Source organism: Parastagonospora nodorum (assembly GCF_000146915.1).
Source record: "Parastagonospora nodorum SN15 chromosome Unknown scaffold_12, whole genome shotgun sequence".
In the NCBI taxonomy this organism is placed as follows: Eukaryota; Fungi; Ascomycota; class Dothideomycetes; order Pleosporales; family Phaeosphaeriaceae; genus Parastagonospora; species Parastagonospora nodorum.
In genome coordinates, this window is record NW_001884560.1 from 403,194 (window position 1) to 415,228 (window position 12,035).

Here is a 12,035-nt window from a genome sequence, read left to right on the forward strand (position 1 = left end):
GCCCGCCCATCGGGTGCAAGGGTCTGCGCAGGTGACGTTGGGCGGGCGCATTTGAACATCACGTCTGGGGCAGGCGCGACTTCGCAGCAGCCAAGCCTGCGGGCTTTATGCTGAGACAGTGTGCTCATCCACTGCAATAACATCTCGCTGAGCCCACCAGACTACGATCTCTACTTTCATTCTTCAAACCAATTCTCCGGGGCTTGCAATCGTGGTGTACCCCGCGCCAAGCAGCCCACGCGCGCACTGCATCATTCGTCCTGCACGAGCCCACGTTACCAGCAAGAATCCTAACAGCGGAGCTCTCACACACTCAAAGGACGTGCGATTGGGCTTACCCGAAGCCTCCGTGCCTCTAGAATTCTCACGATACCGCAATGAGCGCATCCCCCACGTCGACGCAAGCACGAAATGCATCACCTGCTCCCCACAAGACATCGGTGGGCTACGCAGTGAGCCCTCTGCAGCTGCCAGTCAGCAGAAGTCCTGGCATGGACGAACCACGTCGGCCGTCTATACAGTTCCTGGCGCACAGGAATTCCTCGTTGCCCAGAGGCAGCCCGAAGCCGCGTCAACGCCGGCGTCTGTCGTCACCACCACCTCCCCCGTAAGTATTGGTTGTCTGTAGCTATACCTCCGAGATTGCCGGTTATACATGAACCTCTCCCCATCACTTCCGGCGCATATCGGCTTCCCGATCTTGCGCATGGAGGCAAAGCATGGCGAAGTATGCCTCACAGGCTGCGGGTGGCTCTAGTAGCGAGCAACAGGCCTGGCCGCCTTCTCATGTTCCTCAATGTTGCCCTCACATTACGGATCAGTAGCTGACTGTAATTCGTAGTGTCTTTCAGCCTCGTGTGTCATTCGACACTTTCGACAAACCGGCTGATTTCATTGAAGAGAGCTCATTCACACTCATAGCGAAGCACAAAGACTACGAATACACCAAGCGGTCCCGGACGTTCTTGTGTGGCTTCGACGAAAACGAGTACTCGGTCTTTGCGCTGCAATGGCTGATCAACGAACTTGTCGACGATGGAGACGAAATTGTATGTCTACGGGTAGTGGAGAAGGAAGACGCGATTGCGGGTGACCGCAGTGTGGAGACGGGGCGTTACCGCACAGAAGCCGAATCCACCATGAGAGATATCCAAGCCCGGAATCACGACAACAAGGCCATCAATCTGATTTTGGAATTCTCTATTGGCAAGGTTAACAAGGTCATTGATGACATGGTAAGTTCATTCCATCGGCCAGGGTACATCTATTCAATGCTAAGAATGGGCAGATCAACCTCTATGAGCCGGCCATTCTTGTGGTAGGAACAAGAGGAAAGAGCTTGGGTGGTTTCCAGGGCTTGCTACCTGGCAGCGTGTCCAAGTATTGTTTACAGCATTCCCCGGTACCTGTCATTGTCGTCCGCCCTACTTCGAAGCGCGACAAGGCGAGGAGCAAGCGTGCGAATGATCCGGACCGACAAGGTTACAGAGACATCCTCGCGAAGAGTGAGAGTCTTATCGACGTCAATAGCCCGCGCAACAGCTTCTTCGCCAACGATGAAGAAGCACTGGCACTGGCAGCAGCTACCAACAAAACGGCGACTGATACCTCGCATCCTCTGGCGCAGGTGGCGCATGCGCAAGACAGCGACGACGAGCAGGAGACAAACGCTAGTACCTTGCTCGACGACCCACGCAGTCCGGGCGTTATGATGAAGAGTCCGCACCTTCAGAACCTGGATAGCCCGGACTTTAGCGATGATCCAAGTAGTGGGGACGACGACGACGACGACGACGAGGATCGAGGTGTGAGGACTGCGCCACCTGGTTCAAGAGCAAGTGAAATTGCTCAAGGACGTGGCGGCCTTGACATTGATGGGATTAGTCCCATGACCAAATCGGATGCTAATCCACTGGACACCGCAACAAACATCGGCTCTGGACCGACAATCACGGTGACGGATCCAGATGATCCCAGCAGGGTGCACAAGGAATCTGATGGCACTTGAAAATACTAAAAGCCGACAGATGTTCAAACTCGTGTGAATGCGCAGAGCTGACTCAGCCGAGAATGTTAGAATTCGGCGATGGAGAGGAGCTGCTTCAATCTTTGATAGGATACCCATCATACAGCAGATAGCAATCTCAAGTAGCAGTGCTTAGTGCGTGATAGCACTGAAATAGCATGCACACGAAACAGTCCGTTCTCCGGAGTTGAACTGAAGACTAGCCCCGCTGCCCCGGTCCCTGATCGGCAGATGACGTTGTGACAACTGCGCCGAAACGGCTTCTACCTGAGGCATGCCTCCCTTGCTACCGTTGTAACCTACTTCATCTGTGCCACACATCTCCAATGCGCCGACGTTGTCTCTGTCCGATGGATGTAACACCGTTCCCTGTGTACAAGAAGAAAAGATAGCGACAGATTGCCTCTTCATTTCTGTCACCACGCGACAGCCAGCCCTATGCTACCGCCTCTCCAAGACGATTGCGATGAGTGCGTCCCCGAATATGCGCGCCACAAGAGCCCCATGGCCACCATCGCATCATCGCTCCCTTTCCTGCTCACCTTTCTCTTTGTCGCCGTCGCAGTATCGCAAAAGCTGTTTCCCATACTTTCCGGTCACGATCGGAAGGCGCATGATGGTGCGCATCTCCCGGGTGTCGCGGCGCGCGCGAGGTCATCCCTCATCAAGAACCTACGGCCAAGCGCAAGATCACTAGCAAGCATCATCTTCTCCACGAACATCGCGCTGTCTGCAGTGCTCGCCGAGCTCATCCTCTGCGAAATTGCCAACACCGTAAACCCCGCCACGCGCACACTAGCCTTGAAACTGACGCTCCCATCGCTACTATTCCTCCTCATCGTAGTAACGCCTGCTTTCGAGATACACTCGGTTGTATCGAAGACCGGTCTGAATGCGAATGGAGGCCAGAGGGGCCAGCGGCGGCTAGCTTGGGTGCTGGAGTTTTGTGGACTTGCAACATGGCTAGGAGCGTTCTGGTATCTCGGGAGAGGACTCCTGGGCTCGTATCTGCAAGAGGAGTCATATCTGCATGAACATACGTTCAGTGAAGGCTGTCTTGAAAGAATCGGCATCATTGGCATCAGCTTGATGGCATCTCTCGCAGGCTTTGCAGCTATTTCCTCGCTTTGGCAGACTTTCGGTGTCAAGTACCGTCCAGTACGTTGTGATATGCCTTGACCATGAACTTGGCGTATGCTAACAGAGATAGGTGACGGAGTCGGACATTGCTCGCAAACAGGCCGGAATTCAGGCTACGAATGACATGCTTCTCACCAAGGAAAGTCGACTTCGAGCTGTGGAGCGCAAGCTCTGCGACAATCCCCAGGCAGGCTTTATGAGCCGTGTTGTAGGCTCCATCCGTGGGAACCCCGATACACAAGAGCGCAACACATTACAGCTCGAGATCCAAGGTCTCGAGACGATGCGACAGACGCTACAGAACTCCATGTCCGTGTTGCAAAACCGGCGACAGAGCCAGCTCCGCTCGCACACAGCCTTTGGGCGCATCGTGAACATGTTCTCGTTTGTCTTTGCGATATACTGCGCATACCGCATCTCAGCTACTACAGTCACCACTCTCCGTCGCTTTTCTTCGCCCAACACGAGCTTTTCCAACAGCGACCCTATCAACAACTTCCTTGCACTACTTGCAAAACATTGGGATCCCACAATCGACAGAGTAGCATGGAGCCGCACAATTTCTTTCTTGCTCTCCGGGGTCATGCTGCTTTTGTCGTTCAACAGCGTCCTGCAAACCTTCTTCTTGTTTGCGCGCGTTGTGCCTGGCGTGTTGCAACACACCAAGACCAACTTCGCTCTCATTATCTCACAAATTGCGGCAACGTATGTCATCAGCTCTGCGCTGCTGCTCAGGAGTAACCTTCCGCCTGAGATGAAGAGCAAGATTGGTGATGCATTGGGCGCGCCGTTAGAACCAGCATTTACGGAACGTTGGTTCGAAGGGTGGTTCCTTGTTGCTAGTGCGGCGACCGCTGCAGGTCTGTGGATAGGGAGGAGGTTGAAAGGCAGTGAGTGGGACGACGATGGTGAAGGGGCCGACGGAGACGTGGAGATGGGAAAGAGGAGTTGATCTTCCGCGGATCTCGATGATATGAAATGAACAATATCGATACCTACGAATGCATAAAGCTTGCTGCTGATAGCGTAAAGCAGAAATGTCTCTGACATGTGCCTATCGGTTGCGACCGAAGTGATGTAAACCTCAGTTGGAGCCCGAACCCAGCCTCCCGCCCGACATCAGACCTACAGCCACCGGAAAATATACCTTGTCTCGCATCAATAAGCATGCAAGCAATATGAGCAGAACCCACAAATCGCGCAAACGCGTTGACGTCGATGTTGTGCATAACTGCCTGATCCGAGCTTGTGACGTCAGTCGTGGGGCGAGCATTTGCAATGTCAAAAGACGCAGCAGGGACTGCATCTTCTGAACAATTACATCAATCAACTCTACAAGCAACCAAGTTCCCCAACTCAAAGGTACGTTACGCAGATGACGCCGTATGCCAGATAGCTAACACTGTTACACAGACCTACCTCTTACAACCAAACCAAACCGTACACCCCACCACATCTCCCCCTCCTTCCAACACGTTTCTAATCCACGCAGACCTTCACATACACATCATGTCTGCTCCCAACGCCGGCCGCCAGTCCCCCGAGCCCGAGAGGCAGTCCGACGCCCAAGCTGGCCAGACCACGGGCAATGTCAACGACCAGGGCGGCGCACCTGCCAAGGGCGCGGAGAAGTCGAGCGATGACACAAAGAGCGGACTGAGCAGCAACCCTACCCACCCGCTGGCTAAGCATGCGGAGGAGACTACGAGCAAGAAATAGAGGCAAGAACGGGTCAAACGTGACTGAAGCATGGCTGAGGGCATGTAGATGACAGGGGAAGGGAAGCAGACATATTATACCAGTCTGCAATGAAATGAAATGAGTATGAATATGGTCATGAGTAGTTGGTCGTCGTTCAGTGTGATTGTGATGTGCTGAGAGGTGATGTCCCGCCTGCGAAGTGATGATTGATGTTTCATGGAAGCTTTCTAACCAAGTATCAACGAGCGATACATATGCACATGTAGGATTGCATAGCTCTACCCTATTCTCTGCGCATCGCAGTAAACAGGCTGTGTTGTTCGTCTTCCAGGTAGAGGCCATCGCGCTCCGTCACAACGCGCACCTACCCCACCACGATAACATCATCCTTCAAAAGTGCCCCGCACCTTCCCATCAACAATCGCTATCAACGCGCTTCTCGCCCCTCTTCTTCCCACCTCATATATATACTTCTATATATAAGATAATTTGATGTTTTGCCACAACAACCAATAACGGGCGCTTGGGTAAGATACTTTCCAATCCAAGCTTAGCCCAATCGGCATTCTAACGATTCCCAGTCTAGGGGTATGATTGTATGTTGAACCGCTTTGCGACTCTCTTGGTCACTTTCTAACATCGGTTCAGTTCGCTTCGCATGTTTCAACGTGCCCATCTGTGAAAGGTCGTGGGTTCAATTCCCACAGCGTCCATTCTTTTTGGTGAGATTGTCTTTTTGGATTTATCGTCTTTTTTGCACCTTTTTGGTATCGCGAATGACGGAAAGTGCGGAGGGCGCCGAACCGGACGAATATCGCACAGCTACATATGTCAAAATTATCTATCATTACTGAGCTGCACACTCGGTCTCTACTTGCTTCAGGTCCATCCATTGCTGCTGCTGCAAAGACTGATGGTGGAAGAAGAAAGAGGAGGTAGCACCTGTGGGGAACCTCCTACGCACGCGCTCACCACAGTCCAGGTTCGCGGCTGCGCTCTCACTCCACTCTTCCACCATGCTTCTTCCAATGCTCGAACTCCTCTTTTCAGTCCCCACTCTCTAAATCCGACTCGTCAGAACGGGGCTCATACACAGAACCATCAGACTCTGCAACAGATTCACGAGAGCCCAGTACCTCGTCCATGTCCTCTGCATCGGATTTAAAAATCCTCATACTTCAAACCCTTCATAAATCATAAATCTATAAACTCCTGTTCGCACTAATAAAGTCCCTCAACGCCTCCACCGTTCTGTCCCCCAGAAACCTCACTGGCCGGCCCTTATCCCTTGCTGGAAAGAGCATAATCGTCGGAAACGCTCGTACGCGCCGCAGCCCAGTATCATTCTTGTCATGCAAGATAGTTGCTACTGTGGTCTTCTTCTGCGATTCCTCCGCACGATACATTTCTGCCAGTGCTTCCAACGTCGGATATAGCCGATCGCACGGCGCGCAAACCTCGATGCAAAATATAAGCAACACATCGCGTGTGAAGTCGTTGACAATGGACGCATAAGTCTGGCCGACTACCTTGACCAGAGAAGATGGTGAGGAAGGCGGGATAGGTTCAGATTTGATCGTGGGTTGAAGCTTCAGAGCAAGGTAGTCTCTCGTGAAGGCCGTCACCTCGGTGACGAATGCTTCAGGTTTTGCGGTCGTCGACGCCAGCATTGGGTAGCGCAGATTCGAAAGGGGCTCGCGAATAGCAAGGGCAGGCAAGGGCGAGGCCTGTAGATGCATGTCCAGCACGATGGACGGGACTCTCGATGCTGTAGCAATGCTGAACTGTATCTTTCCACGGTGCTGACGCACCAGCTGCTCAAGCTCGACATGGAAGTCTTCCGTAATTGCGCTGTCTGGCTCGGTGAAGATGTATGCAAAAGGTGTGCCCATCTACATGCGCAGTCAGAAAGGATTGTTGAAACTGGACGTTTGCTTACATCGAGCAGATCTTCATGAATCTCAGGGTACAAATCGACAATCAAGGGCAAGGCTGCTTTCCGGATATTGGCTTTTAGCTCATCAATATCGCCGGTAATGGGTAGTGCGCCTCGTTCATTGGCAGCATTGTTGTACACCACGATTGCAGGGGTTTTGATACCTTCTGCTTGCGCTAGAGCTGAATCGTCAGTGACGCCGAACACAAGCTCGGGGTGCATAGATTTGGCTAAGTTCTCGAACTGGGTAGTAGAAACAGGATCTTCCAAGCCAGTGTACCCGACTACCACAGCATCGCAGCTGCTCTTGAACGAAGGCAAACTGGCAGCATCGATTGGAGTAATCACAGGAAACTGTAGAAAGCGATCCAGGTACGACATGATGCTTCTCTGCTTTAGTGAACGATAAGAACTCTACCATTGGCGTGAAAGCCTACCTTGTCTTCGTGAACGCTCCTTTATACGTTTTGTGGCTGTCGAAGCCCTGGAAACACATGATATGCGGAAATGTTGCGATTTCAAAAGATGACACGGCATCCCAATTGCCTGTGACGTTGATTTGGCCAAAAGCAATTGGTTTCTCGGCTGACGCCTCGGCAATCTTCCATATCTTATCAGCGAGAGCATCTTAAAGGCTATGATCGCTCGATAAATATAAGGTAATTTTATCACTGACCGAGTGGAAAACAGGCACGAACGCCTGACATTGCTCTGACTGGGGCAACATAAGTACAGCCAAAAGTACAACACTGTTTGACTCCACAAATGGCCTCAAAGTAGCCGAAGTCAGCTCATGGACCATTTTGGAAGTAGACATTTTGAGGGGTTTCTTTTTCGTTTTACTTTTGATGTGGATAGGAGCTTTGTCAAGAAACAATTCCGCAATCGATTGCACGAGGTATAAGGCCGCTCATATACCCAGGTCTGCTGCTTACGGATGATCTATGTCCGCATCTGCCACGGCCAAGCAACACGTTACGTCAGGTTCACAAATGATAGGTTGATAAATCACTTTGCGACAACGCAGTATAGATCCTTTAGGCGGCTATATGTGTTAGTGGAAAATTATATCATTAGCCCTGATAAGCGAGTTCCTAACGATGTCATATTACAAACATAAGTTCATGTGACATAGCGAGGTGTGCCGCGATGTTGTATCATTAGATGTGATAATGGAGATATTGTTCGCTAGCACATAGGAGCGATCGTCGCTTGACTGCAGCTTAGACTAATAGTTCGTCAAAGCTCAGATTAAGCAGGCATTATCCGTGTCCTCCTGCAGTGCAAAACGCTCTTCTCCATCTCAACCAGTCTGTCTCATACCAATCACAGAGTGCAACACTACCATCGGACATCAGCCAAAAGTCACCTCGCACTAGATCCAGGGAACCTACAGTATTGTAAACCGAGTCATTGCAATCCGTCGGGACCGCTCCCTAGATCATCAAATTGAGTCAGTGTGAAATTCGACACCAGCGAATATCATAGGCTATAGCTTACAACGCAGCCCACACTGGAACATTGAGTGCAAAGCTGAGTGCAGCAGACAAGATACTGCGCCGATGGATCGTCTTGAGTCTCCAGGCCTCTAAGCTTTGCAATTGCCTTCGCGCCGTCGAGAGTTGGTGCAGCCAAGGAAACGGAGCAAATAGTCGTCAAGACAAAATAGATGGAAGATGAACGCATTGTGACTTGCGATTTTGCGTCTGAGAGAGTAACAAGCCTGGAAGGGTGCGAAAATAACCAGGACTGAGTGGGCCCAATCTTCACTTTATATGCCTCCAGATGCTCTTCAGTGGTTATTCCTGGACCCAGTCGCCGGCTTTGCCGTAATGTCGTCCTCACTCCGAAGTCTTTCGTAACGTTTGAGATTCCGCGGAGAGTATGGGCACTTACGTCAAGTACCTAAGCAATTAACTGCAGTAAACTCCAAATCGAGCGCTGTCAGTGGTGGCGAGAACGCCCCGTCACAAACATGCTGACTGCTTTTCTAGTATAGAAGGATTCCATCACCAAAATGCTGACCGCTTTCCTAGTGCAAGAGGATTCCATCCCAACCATGCTGACTACCAAGCAATTGATATCTAGAATCTTGCACTACGAGTCCCCACGTGCAAGATCTTATGGCTGTACGCCAAACTGACTGCAAACGACACAGTGAGGCGAATCGGCGATATGAGACATAAAGAAATGCTCGCCAAACAGCCAGCTTGACCAAATCCTGACCAAAGCTAGGCGTATAAGTACCTATGATAGCTCGAATCCTCCCTCGTAAACAATCATCCCGAACTCTGCTGCCAGCTCCCCAACATGCGATTCTCAATCCTCACCCTCACTTCAGCAGTCCTGTCCATCGCCAGACTGTCTTCCGGACTTTCCGCCGACCCGGTTTTCCCCTTGGCTATATGTCAAGACATCAACGACTGCGAGCGATCCTGCAACAATTTCCCACCCGATGCATGCGGCAGTGTGCAAGAGTGCATCGACACCTGCCGGGTGTGTCTGAGCCCGGCGCCAGAGTTTGATGTAAATTGTCCTTTGCATGTATCGATTCTACATGAGAGATAGCTAACTTGATGAACTAGTTTGATCGTGTAAGTGATGTTTTTGGAAGTATGAGATAGTGGATGTTGAGTTTGTGGCTAATTGTTTGAATGATTGTATTAGACCACGTGTGATTGTGTGAGTGGAATGTATTCCTCTTGAATATGTATGATGTGCTGATCAGATCGTAGAATACTGGGCGATGCTGTAATCCAGGTGATGGGTGCTAGAGCGAGGGACAGATGCAATGTTTTGGTGCCGGTCTTGTAGCGGAGACATGTATCGAGGGCAATGGAGGGAAGTGGCATTATGGCGGGGCGAGGCAGATGTCGGTGATTGACGCGCCGCACACTTTTAGAAGGAAGAAATCGGTGTAGCTAGATTGAGCAAAAGCTTGCGTGTCCTCACGACCCAAGTCAGTGGGCAGATCCAGGTGGAAAAACCCGGTAGTCTAGAAAGTTGTCAGAGGAACTAAACAATCGAGCGCAAAATTTCGAGGCAAACGAGCAGTCCCGTGATCCGAATCTTTGGTCGGCCCGGCGACAGTCAATAGTGACGTGTCTTCTACATGGCAATGCGAACACGGCACTATGACTCAGATAGATACTGTGTCCGCTGAGGAGGAGAAGATATACATCTCATAACATGATCAGATGGTGTTGGGCAAGACCAAGAGGTAGAGTTACCTCAAGTTCAAAGAACATGACTGTGCACACCAACTTGACATGTAAATCATATGCCTCCAATCTGGGCCGCAGGTTTTGCCTGAAGACTTCGGATCTTGCCCTGGAAGTCAATGACAATTGCACAAAAAGCCAGATCTGACATGCTTTACAGTCATACTGTCGAAATATGAGTGAATAAATACAGGCTAAGGTATAGTATCTCTATCTTGATCAGCAGTGTTGATCACAACATCGGCCTAGTCTCCGTCTATCAAATGTCAGTAAAGTAGTGAACACACAACAAACATGTCAGTGACTTACCTCCGGCTCCTTGCCCCTCCTAAATTTCCTCTCAATCCTCTCCTTGCCCGCTTTCATATACCCCTCGACCTCCGCCTCCGTAATCTCTGTCAGCCCACTGCCAACATCCACATCCCTCCTCTTCAATGTCTTCGCCTCGATAAACACGCCATTCGTCGCCAAAGACCCCGGCTTCTCCACTACCTCCTTACAAAAACTACCAATCTCCTTCTGATGCACTGGCGCCCCCGGATTACTCTCCAGTAACATCGCAAAACAATGCGGCATCGCCTCAAACTCTCTCCACACAACCGTCACGCCCTGCTTGACAGCGCGCTGGGCCAAGACTGCGTCTTCATCGCGCAGCATTTCCTCGCCAACGGAGAAGAACAGTGGGGGTGAGTTGGACCAGTCCTGCGCTGCGAGCGGCGACACGAGCGGGTGTGTCAGCGCGCTGGCTTCGCAGTACAAGTCCGCGCGCGGGGGATTCGCAGGCCAGACGGCGTCGGGCACGAATTCGCGCTTGTCGGTGGCCGAGGGCGCGGGGAGGTAGTCGTACAGCGTTGCTGCGGCTTCAATGGAAGGGAGGGACCGGGTGATGTCGACCCAGGGGGACGTCATTGCGACGCCTGCGGGGAGTGGAATGTCTACTTCCTTGCCGTGGAAGGTCACGGTGGGGTTGGGAGACGTGCGGTGGATTTGGAGCAGGAGTTGGAGAAGCGCGGTGCAGCATGTTCCGCCGGCGGAGTCGCCTGCAAAGACGATTTCGTTGGCGGGGATGGGGGCGTGAGGTGCGTCAGGGGGTGGATGGAGGAGGCTGAGGTAGGCGGTGAAGCAATCCAACAAGGCGGCTGGGAAGACGTTTTGAGGGCTGAGACGGTAGCGGACGCTGAACACTCTTCCGCCGGTTTCTCGGGCGAGTTTGGAGGTTGTGGGACGGTATGTGGCTGGATCAAGGAGATACATCGCTCCACCGTGGAAATATAGGACGGTGGTCTTGGATGTCGTTTCCTTCATCATGGCCTCATATTTCTCTTTCTCGCTCATGCCTGCAGGTTCAGGCTCATCGTCCTTTGCATCAGCGCGATAGCCATTCCACTCCGCTTCCAGAGGCTGCGTCTCAGGTTTCGTCCACTGCTCTTCTCCCGTACCCATGTCCTCAATCGCTTTAAACATCAATTGTCTGACATCATCTTCCTCAGCAGCTGCAAGTTTGACCTTGCTAGCCCATACTTTACCCTTGACACCGGGATCCTTGGTAGTCAGGTTTTGGACTTTGGTGATGGATGAAGGAGCGGAGTTGGGCCCGGTCATTTCCCGCAGAAGGTTGACTGTAATGGCTGTTCGCAGATCCCATTTTGAGGATGTGGCTGAGAGGGAGAGAGTGTGTGATAAGGCCGTTTTCATCAAGAATGGAGTCTTGGGAAGGAGCAGCTTCAGCAGCGATGAGGGTGAAGAGTCCATGATGTCGCCGGTGCTCCGCGGATCACTGCTCAAGTACTGGAGTTTAATGTCTTGGTTCCAGGGACCTGCTCTTTTTTCTTCGACGTTTATTCAGGGAAATATGACCAGGTCAGATCAGCTCGAGAGAAAGGAGAGAAGGGGTATCAGTGGCGAAAGCAGTGTTGACGTCGGAGAGATTGCAAGGATATGGCCCCTGGGATGATCATGAAAAGATGCCTCGGCATGATGGACACACCCACACACCCGTAGACGGATCTAT

The 12,035-nt window shown here is 51.7% G+C and overlaps 6 protein-coding genes across 6 annotated transcripts; 4 read left to right on the forward strand and 2 right to left on the reverse strand.

Moving 5' to 3' along the window:
- Positions 1-107: 107 nt before the first annotated feature.
- SNOG_08078 (hypothetical protein) lies at positions 108-2,193 on the forward strand (the record flags this gene model as incomplete). The annotated part of the gene is made up of 4 exons (XM_001798353.1): positions 108-118; positions 298-607; positions 852-1,235; positions 1,289-2,193. The coding sequence occupies 4 exons, from the start codon at positions 108-110 to the stop codon at positions 2,006-2,008; spliced, it is 1,425 nt and encodes a 474-aa protein (XP_001798405.1). The 3' UTR covers positions 2,009-2,193.
- Positions 2,194-2,464: 271 nt separating this feature from the next.
- SNOG_08079 (hypothetical protein) lies at positions 2,465-4,118 on the forward strand (the record flags this gene model as incomplete). The annotated part of the gene is made up of 2 exons (XM_001798354.1): positions 2,465-3,184; positions 3,237-4,118. The coding sequence occupies 2 exons, from the start codon at positions 2,465-2,467 to the stop codon at positions 4,116-4,118; spliced, it is 1,602 nt and encodes a 533-aa protein (XP_001798406.1).
- A 326-nt stretch (positions 4,119-4,444) lies between these two features.
- Positions 4,445-4,996, forward strand: SNOG_08080 (hypothetical protein; the record flags this gene model as incomplete). The annotated part of the gene is made up of 3 exons (XM_001798355.1): positions 4,445-4,528; positions 4,580-4,606; positions 4,659-4,996. 3 exons carry the CDS (start codon positions 4,445-4,447, stop codon positions 4,824-4,826), a joined length of 279 nt encoding a protein of 92 aa, XP_001798407.1. The 3' UTR covers positions 4,827-4,996.
- Positions 4,997-6,069: 1,073 nt separating this feature from the next.
- SNOG_08081 (hypothetical protein) lies at positions 6,070-7,184 on the reverse strand (the record flags this gene model as incomplete). The annotated part of the gene is made up of 2 exons (XM_001798356.1): positions 6,070-6,759; positions 6,807-7,184. The coding sequence occupies 2 exons, from the start codon at positions 7,182-7,184 to the stop codon at positions 6,070-6,072; spliced, it is 1,068 nt and encodes a 355-aa protein (XP_001798408.1).
- Positions 7,185-9,113: 1,929 nt separating this feature from the next.
- Positions 9,114-9,577, forward strand: SNOG_08082 (hypothetical protein; the record flags this gene model as incomplete). Its single annotated transcript, XM_001798357.1, has 3 exons — positions 9,114-9,299; positions 9,389-9,397; positions 9,539-9,577. 3 exons carry the CDS (start codon positions 9,114-9,116, stop codon positions 9,575-9,577), a joined length of 234 nt encoding a protein of 77 aa, XP_001798409.1.
- A 478-nt stretch (positions 9,578-10,055) lies between these two features.
- Positions 10,056-11,776, reverse strand: SNOG_08083 (hypothetical protein; the record flags this gene model as incomplete). Its single annotated transcript, XM_001798358.1, has 2 exons — positions 10,056-10,280; positions 10,334-11,776. The coding sequence occupies 2 exons, from the start codon at positions 11,774-11,776 to the stop codon at positions 10,257-10,259; spliced, it is 1,467 nt and encodes a 488-aa protein (XP_001798410.1). The 3' UTR covers positions 10,056-10,256.
- Positions 11,777-12,035: the final 259 nt, after the last annotated feature.